Source organism: Arvicola amphibius, chromosome 6, assembly GCF_903992535.2.
Source record: "Arvicola amphibius chromosome 6, mArvAmp1.2, whole genome shotgun sequence".
Lineage (NCBI taxonomy): Eukaryota > Metazoa > Chordata > Mammalia > Rodentia > Cricetidae > Arvicola > Arvicola amphibius.
In genome coordinates, this window is record NC_052052.2 from 184,385 (window position 1) to 193,201 (window position 8,817).

The 8,817-nt window shown below is 52.1% G+C and overlaps 1 protein-coding gene across 2 annotated transcripts; it reads left to right on the top strand.

Moving 5' to 3' along the window:
- Positions 1-1,268: 1,268 nt before the first annotated feature.
- Plekhn1 (pleckstrin homology domain containing N1) lies at positions 1,269-8,816 on the top strand. Of its 2 annotated transcripts, none has more exons than XM_038335445.1 (16): positions 1,269-1,396; positions 1,489-1,588; positions 4,447-4,593; positions 4,696-4,776; positions 4,857-4,929; positions 5,051-5,178; positions 5,255-5,368; positions 5,481-5,561; positions 6,218-6,293; positions 6,433-6,581; positions 6,693-6,833; positions 7,020-7,166; positions 7,319-7,459; positions 7,609-7,839; positions 8,069-8,117; positions 8,202-8,816. In XM_038335445.1, exons 1-16 carry the CDS (start codon positions 1,314-1,316, stop codon positions 8,303-8,305), a joined length of 1,845 nt encoding a protein of 614 aa, XP_038191373.1. In that variant the 5' UTR covers positions 1,269-1,313; the 3' UTR covers positions 8,306-8,816. The 2 variants fall into 2 exon arrangements, with proteins under 2 accessions (XP_038191373.1, XP_038191374.1); XM_038335446.1 differs by having other exon boundaries at positions 7,612-7,839.
- The last annotated feature ends 1 nt before the right edge of the window (position 8,817 follows it).

Below are 8,817 nucleotides of genomic sequence, written 5' to 3' on the forward strand. Positions count from 1 at the left end.
ATTCACTATTTATTGATGGATAAGAAGTGCAGTTCACACATTTACTCTCAAGTGTCAGCTCTCCTGCATGTGGGGGACCAAGAAGCCCTTTGGAGCATCCTCTTTCCTGGCTCCCTTCGTGGAGCAGCAGGGAACGCTGGGGGAGGATGAACAGCACAGCTGGGCTTGACAAACAGTAGGGGACAGAGCAGCTGTCCCAACAGAAGAGGCCAGGGCTTTCTAAGAAGATGCAGCCCCAAGCTTTGCACATAGCACTTATCTGTCTCTACCAGGCACTGTTCCTGAAGGGCACAAAGCAGACATCTTTCCCATGTCTTGTGTATACAGTGTGATGTCTTTTCTGGATCTTCTGTGGAACTGGGCACACAACATGCACTTAGATCCCACACAGCAATATGAGCCAACTTGAACAATAAACATGTTTTTTTGGGCTCCATGGGCCTGAGACTGAATGTCCATCTCTGGCCCCTTTTGTATCCTCTGCTTGTGGGCCTGCAACACACCTTTGGCTTTTGTCTGGACAGCAAGGCAAAGGTCTATAGGCAAGTGTGCGGCCAGACTCAGAAGTTACATTAATGTCTGGGGCTGCACAAAGGCACTTTTTCATCCAAATGGAGCAGAGACGGGTGTCTCTGTTGACAAACAGAGACAGTCTGTTTACCCTAGTTCTGAGGCTCCTATGCTCTTGAGCTATGGGGTGCATGAGAAAGATGGGCCCCTTACTTTATCATACCTGTCTTGAGAACCTGGGAGGCATGTGGCCTCTTCCCTGCTTTTGGTTAAGCTTTAGGAACCCTGACTTGGGTCTGGGTAGGGGTTGGCCCAGGCAGGAGAGAAGCTGGGGGATGGTTCTGGCCTCCCTTTATATGGAGTAGCTGAAAGTGAGCACACTCCCACTACAGTCACCAGTGACTCAGACCAGCTGGGATTCATGTGGAAACAGGATGTATATGCCCTGGCAGGGGCGGGGCAACTGGGAGGAAGGATCCATCACCCAGGCACTTACAGTCTGAACACAGGTAGACAGCGTGTATATAAACCAGGCCCTCCTAGCCAGACCTACACCGACTACTGAGGTTAGGGTCCTAGTCCAGTCAGGACCAATCTGCCTACCTAGGGCCTAGAAAACCTGGGCCCTCACTGGAAGGTTTCCTTCAGAAAGGGTCCAACCGGAGCCCAGAGAGAAGACTCCTCCTGCCCCAGGGTAGGAGCAAGACGTCTTATGGTCACGCCCACTGGCGGGAGGTGTTAGCAGACGGGACCAAGGACTCAGACCTGTCGACCTGCGCAGCCCAAGCTAGCAGCTGCCATCCATGGGGAACAGCCACTGCGTCCCTCAGACTCCCAGGAGGCTACGAGCCTCATTTTCCAGAAAGCCCTCACTCAAAGGAAACAGGTGAGAGGTGTGGCCTGGCCTCAAGGGAACAGGGTCTCCTTGGACCTGCTACCTGCACCAAGCCTTGAGCCTCCGGTTTCCCTTGTTCCCAGAGATGACAGCTCCAGGAAGCTGGCCGGCCTGTTTGGCACCGAGGCTAGGCCTGATGGGGACACCGCGGCTAACAAGATCTTCCACTACATCCCCGGGACGGTGAGTGGAGGGGCGTGTCTGGCAGGAGTGGTATGGCACTGGGCCTGAAGTCTGAGTACAATTTTGTGCTTCTCCTGTATGATTGTGTGTGCCACAGTATGAGTGATAATGTGGGAATCGCATCTTCCAGCAACTCGGGGTCCTCTCTGGCCAGTTTGAAGGGATTCAGATACAAAACAAGATGAGGAAGTTGACACTGCCCCTCCCTGGGAAGCTCACTCAAAAGTCTAGGCTGAGTGAAACCAAGACCGGCACTGAGTCAGTGGTGAGCAGGCAGAGCCTGCCGGGTCTGTTGTACATCCAGGGGTACAGTGGCCACCCTCAGCCTTCACTATCCCAACCTGGGTCTGGTGGGCCCAACAATTGTGCAGGGGCTCCTGGTAAATACCATACTTCAGGCCTCAGTTCCCGAGTGTTACCCACCCCTAGCTGTTTCTAGTTATCTGCAGCCTACAGCTACCACGTTGCCATATAGGCAGGCGCCCATCCCCATGCAGTGGTGAACCAGCTACCGATAGACCTCTCTTCATGAGACATCAGAGGGCTAGCCATTCTGTGGGTCTACTTAGAAAAGATACCTTTCCCCTCCCCTTTTCCCAACTCTCTGGCAATACTTGGGAGGAGCCTGGGCTGCAGGTCTGACAGGAACACCTCCTACTATGCTGGTCTTGGAGAACCACACCCACCCCAGTGAGCCAGGCTCTATGTGCAGTCTCTACCAGGGCTAGGGCAAGTCTCCCATCCTGTATTCTCGGGTGCTGCAACTGATGTAAACTCCCAAAGCATACCTTTCTCACGGGCTCCCAGGAAGCCAGAAAAATTGTATCACAGCCCCTCATGCTCCCTGAGTTCCCAGAGCTCTCTGCAAGCAGGAGTCACCTTTAGAAACCTTGCTGCCTCAAAGAGGTAGAGAGGAAGATGGAGCCTGAAGTGACCAAGGGTGGCATCCCTCCCTCTGGCCACATTGAAGACCCTGACTCCCTCTAGTCAGACCCTCTTGGACAGAATTATGGGTAGTTGACCCTAGCCAGGACACAATAGCTTGAAAGGAGGTGGTAGAAGGGGAAGAGGTCCTGGCCAGGCATGGAACTACTCCTTTTGTACACTGTACCTATGCTGTGGACTCTAGGTAGATTCTGCATCTAAGTTAGAGCTGGCCCTGTCACAGCGCCAAGCTAAGCCCTCCTGGGGGCAGAGTTCCAAGGCACCAGGGCCAGCTTCATAGCCCTTCCTATTCATGGCCTATTTCTCAGTGGTTTCCACAGTGGGTGTAGGTGCAGGAGGCCCCACCCAGAGTCAGTGAGGATGGAAGCTGTTTGTGTCTGTTCACATTCCTAGGCCGGCACTGAAGGTAGTTCAGCTTGGCCAGTGTGAAGTAGCCCGTGCAGGTGATCCTGGGCAGCTCCCAAAGGCAACATAAGCCCTCTCCTAAACCTCTCTCCTGCCTCCCAGCACATCCCAGGTCATCTCCTAGGCTTTGTGGAATTAGCAGTAAACAAAATACAACGCTACTCCTGTCCTCACCTTTTTTTTTCTTTTTTCTTTTTTTGGCTTTTCAAGACAGGGTTTCTCTGCAGCTTTTTTAGAGCCTGTCCTGGAACTAGCTCTTGTAGACCAGGCTGGCCTCGAACTCACAGAGATCCGCCTGCCTCTGCCTCCCGAGTGCTGGGATTAAAGGCGTGTGCCACCACCGCCCGGCTGTACTCACCTTTTTCCATTCCTATGTCAAAGTCAAGCAAGAGAAGATACAGTAAGCCAGACTAAGTCGGGCAGAAGTGGCACATGCTTTTAATCCAGCACTTGGGAGGCAGAGGCAGGCGGATCTCTGTGAGTTCGAGGCCAGCCTGATCTACAGAGTTCCAGGACAGGATCCAAAGCTACGCAGAGAAACCCTGTCTCGAAAAACAAACCGAGAGAGAGAGAGAGAGAGAGAGAGAGAGAGAGAGAGAGAGAGAGAGAGAGAGAGAGAGGGAGGGAGAGAAAGGAAAAACAGTAAGCCAGACTAAATCAGTACTAAATGAAAAATCCAAGGCTGAAATTTTAGGGCATCGAGAAAGAAGGTAAAACCTAAGCAAAGCCCTGCTAAAGAGGGTGGAATGAGGATTTAAGGATGAGTAGTCACAGCAGAGAATTACACATGCAAAGGTGAGACACACATGTGCCTTGTGTAATGGAAAAATAAAGGAAAGGACTGGTCCCCAAATTCAGTCCCCAAACTATTGTTAATGATTTGCCCTCTACTGTGAGATAGGTACTGTGTACACAGTAAGCTGGGGCATCAGCAAAGACTCACAAAAGCTGACTAGTATCTCTTTCCAGTTCCAAGTTTACAGACATCATGTTGACAACTCAGTTTGGGCAGTATTGGGAATATTTACAGTAAAGAAATTAGCAAATATTACAAGCTAGAACTCTTGTTTGTTTTCATAGAACCAGGTAAAATAAAACATTGGCAGTTGTCATTGGACATCTGAGAAGGCTTTAAACATTATCTCATTCTCATAATATACCTCAAACTCTTTGACAAATCTGGGGGTGTTGAACGACCAAAGTCAAGTTGCATAGCATAGGATGTAATAAAGATAAGGATTGAACCCACTATGTACCAACCTCAGCCTGTACCACAGAGCAGATAGCTCTGACTGTGGGGAGTCATATGTTTACATATGGTGTGTACATATTCCACTTTTCATGTGAAGAGGCTTAGGTGTGTATGGGGTATGCATGTATGTGAATGTTCTTGATGAATATATTCTGTGACCATGCATGGACAGATCGGAACTGTATGCAGCAGCCGTGTGTATATTGCCTGGGGATCTGGCCCCATCTGGTCCCTCTCCTAAGCCCTGCTCCTCTAGGACATCCCGGGCCTGGAAAATCAGCCAGAAAATCTGGAACAGCCATTCCTGAGTGTTTTCAAAAAGGGGTGGCGGAGGACACCCGTGAGAAACCTAGGCAAAGTTGTGCACTATTCCAAGGTTCAGCTGCGGTTCCAGCACAGCCAGGTAGGAGCCACAGCAGGTTGGGGAATACTTGGGGAGCAACTTCCATACTAACCCAGGGCTATCCCCCCACCCTCTGGGACTAGTGGCCCTGCTCTCCCCTAGGACATCAGCGACTGCTATCTAGAGCTGTTCCCCTCCCACCTGTACTTTCAAGCTCATGGTTCTGAAGGACTTACATTCCAGGTGAGTGGTATAGACAGAGGGAGGGGCTGGCTCTGTTCCTTAGGAGTCCCTGCAGTCCCTTCTATACTGTCCTCTGGCAGGGGCTGCTTCCACTGACAGAACTGAGCGTCTGCAGGATTGATGGGTCCAGAGAGCATGCCTTCCAGATTACAGGTGTGTGGAGAGAGCTGGCCTGGCTACCACTGGACCAGGAACCCTTGGAGAGGAAACTTTCCTGGGAGCTTCTGGGAGCTCTAAACTTTGACCCTAGCCCACTTGACCCTTCTCCCCCCAGGCCCACTGCCTGCCCCACTCCTTGTCCTCTGCCATAGTGAAGCTGAGCTCAGCCACTGGCTTTACCATCTGGAGAAGCAAATGGCTCTCTTGGGGGGTCTGAAACGCTGCCACTCAAGCCCCCCACAGGTCAGTAGCAGGAAACTGTAATCCCTTCCCCATTTCAGACCCTCTGGCCTGTGACTTACTCCTTCCTCCTCCCCAGAGCTCCCTAGGGGATGAACTCCCCTGCACACGGCTATGGAAAGTATCTGGGTGTGAATCCATGGGCAGCGCGATCTGTGCCTCAAGGGTCAAGCTGCAGCATCTACCCTCTCAGGTGGGTGGGAAAAGGCATGAGGTGCAATGAGGTGCAATGAGGGAAAGATACAGGAGCAGAGAAGGCTGGACTCTAGGTGCCCAACCCCACTCTATCCTTTGACCCTTTACAGGAGCAATGGGATCGGATTCTGGTACTATACCCAGCATCCCTGGCCATCTTCTCTGAGGACCCAGATGGACTTACCTTTAAGGTTGGCCCTCTCCATACACATATACCTGTCCCGAAAGGTGCCCTTTGTGGGGTGGGAGTGAAGACTCAGAAACCTGTATTTCAGGGCTTGTTGGGACAGAGCACAGTGCTCCACCCATCTGGCCCTACTGCCCTGGTCAATCTGGTCTCTACTCTGGCACAGAAGAGGAGTCTCCACCCTCTACAACCCTTCTCATCCTGGAGGGACATCACTAACCCTGGAGTGGGTGGAATGGAATATGCTACTTCTTGGAATCCCTGGTGCATGCTTCACCTTGTCTCTGAGCACCTTCCGTGCATCGTGGTGTGTGTGTGTGTGTGTGTGTGTGTGTGTGTGTGTGTGCGCGCGCGCATGCGTGCGTGCATGCGGGGGGGGGGGTGACCAAATCATGACTGGTGTGTATTCACAGTCACTAAAAAACACACCAAGGGGACTTCCCTGACAGGGACTCACAGCTGACACAGGCTGGTAAAGAACCAACAAGAAGTAAAGTGGAGATGTCCCAGAACAAACAAAGCTGCCTAGCCTTTCTCAGAGTGGCATCCTCAGTGTTAGGTGGCCTGAGTTTCCAGCCCAGCTCTGGAGGGCAGGATGGAAGGATAGGGCCAGGAAGAGGCTGAGATAACACAGATAAATACCTAGTCCTCATGCTACAGGGGGAGCTTCCGCTAAGTGCCATCCACATCAACTTAGAAGAGAAGGAAAAGGAGATCCGCTCCTTTCTCATCGAAGGTAGGGTCCTACCCAGAATCTTACCGACTGCCCGACTGGGCTTCTAGTAGGGCTGAGTATGGTAGATGCCTCAACTCTTTGCTGGCGTCTCTGTGGGGTAAGGTCCTGCCAGACCTTAGCTCACATGTCTGTGTGCTAGGCCGCCTCATCAACACCATCCGTGTGGTATGTGCCAGTTACGAGGATTACAGTCAGTGGCTGCTGTGCCTCCGGACTGTCTCGCACAGGGATGGGGCCCACCTGCTGCCTGGCCCAGAGAATTTCCCAGGACTACATGGACCCACAAAGGTGAGGGGTCAGTGAGGTCCCTATAACTCAGGTGGTACAAACTAGGGAGCAGAAGGGTAGGTTCAAGATAAGGAGACAGATCCAGCCACTCATCTTACCTCTGCTGCTTAGGCTGTGAGTAGGGGACGAGGTTCACTCTCTTCCAATGGACGAACCAGCTGGAAATTAGAGTGTCCAGTGCTCCCCACCAGCCAATCCCTCCCTGAATCCTCAGTGCCAACCACTATAGGCTTCCCTGCCCAGCCTATACCTGTAAGTACCTAAAGGAATGACATGGGATGGGGATAAGAAAACACAGGCCACACTGTCCCTCAGTGACCCTGGACCATAGTTCGGCAGAGAGGGCACTTGAACTGTAGGGACCTTCATACAGCTCATAGAAGAGTGTGTGGGAAAGAAGCCCTGGAGATCTTTCTGGATGGTTCTTGGTATCCACAGAACCAGACCAACTCTAACTGTGTCAGCACTGGGCGAAAGAAGACAGAGCTGAGGCACAGTGGCAGTAGCCAATCTCCCAGGGGCAAAGTTCGAAGGGAAGTATCTGGCTCAGCTGTCCCACTGCCCCTGCACCTGGACCTAACCAAGGTGAGCCCACCACGTACCCTGAACCCAGACCACCATCCCTTCTGCTTCTACTTCCTTGCTTGTCTAGATGGAACACACAGAGACCTCGTGTCCTGAAGACAGAGGTTATTGCTGCGTCTAACTGAGGGAACCCATGTATCTCCTTCTTGTAGGTGGGTGTGCTGGACTTAGACAGCAGCTCAGAGGCTCAGGACCACTCTTCAGATATTCCACACTCCCCGCTCTATGCTGATCCCTACACACCACCAGCTACATCTCACCGCAAGATTACGGACCTCCAAGGCCTAGATGAGGTTAGTGTCTTACTAGGTGGATATGCTACAGTGAGATCAGGAGATGTCAGAAGCCTGAAGACTATGAAGGGGGAGTGTTTCTGGGCAAGGGATCCCTAGGCTTCACAGTGGTCCCAGACCAGGGCTTCAGGAAACCCACATTTTCCCAGCAGTTCTTCTGTGCGATGCAGACATCACCTGGACCTGAGCTATCAAGCCCGTTCCCCCCAGTCTCCGTGTCTGTGCCTGTCTCTGACTCCAGCTCTGGAATCTCCAGCTCTCCTAGGCCTCTGGGCTCCCATTTGCTCTCCAAGAAAGGTGCCCTGCAATCCAGAGCTTCCCAGAAACACCGGGGTTCCATCAAGAACAGAGGGCCACGGCCTTCAGACCTCCCTCAGCTTGTAAGTCACATCCTCCACTCTGGTGTGGAGGCCTCAGCATCGGGGATGTTGGATAGAGGGTTCTAGGACTCCAAGGAGAAAAGCAAAATATGGGACAGGGAGAAACCAGGGCCAGAGATGGTATGGTAGGACAGGAAGCTAGAAAGTAAGAGAAGAAAGTGGCAAGAGTCTGGCCGATCAAAGAGGATGGTCTGTGCTGGCTTTAAGACTTGTGTTTTGGGGCTCCCAGGTCACCCCTGCCAGAGAAAGTACACCCAGTTCCCTGCCACCTCCCCCAGGTGAGTGAGGGTCTTCTCTCCTTCAGGGAAGGGGTGCTACTTCCTAAAGGCGGATCCCTGACTTGTCTCTGACATCCCTACTAGATGAAGAGGCTCCCATCTGGAACAAGACTTCCTCTCCCTCCCCGCAGAAGTGGCCACAACTCAGGAAGACTCCAGTGGAGATGGGACTCATCCAGTGGATCTAATGAGCCCCAGGTGGGCTGCTTATCGGAAACATAACCAGCCAACACCAACCTGGACAAGGATATGCAGCCATACCAGTCCTGTGACCTACATTAGATCCACCAGGGCCTCACCCCAGCCGGTTAAGAGAGTCTCTGGAACGCTGAGGATAGAAGCACCTCTCACTAGGCTCTAACTCATCAGCTTTAGCAGCTAGAGCAACTAAGAGAACAAACCAGTGAGGGACATCAGTGAGATCCTGGATATCCCCAGGGCTTATTTCTTTCGGGAAGAAAGAATGAAAGTACTGGAACAGGTCTTAGAACTGGGGAACTGCTTGAGTGTGAAACACAGAGCACTAGAAAAGTCAGGTTGTCAAACTCAGCATGTGACATCAGAGGACACGAGGGTCAGAGGTCAGGAGGGTGAGAGCCATCACAAGCAGCAGAGGAGTATCAGAAGACCTAGTACTGCTGGGTGTGTAGGGTAAGGCTGGTCAGAAAGATGAACACCATAAACAAGAAAAAGACTTTAT

Coding starts and splice junctions, on each gene's coding strand:
- Plekhn1 (XM_038335445.1), top strand. CDS start 1,314: ATGGGGAACAGCCACTGCGTCCCTCAGACTCCCAGGAGGCTACGAGCC. Junction 5,179..5,254: donor GCCACTCAAGCCCCCCACAG/GTCAGTAGCAGG, acceptor CCTCCTCCCCAG/AGCTCCCTAGGGGATGAACT. Junction 7,167..7,318: donor TGCACCTGGACCTAACCAAG/GTGAGCCCACCA, acceptor TCCTTCTTGTAG/GTGGGTGTGCTGGACTTAGA.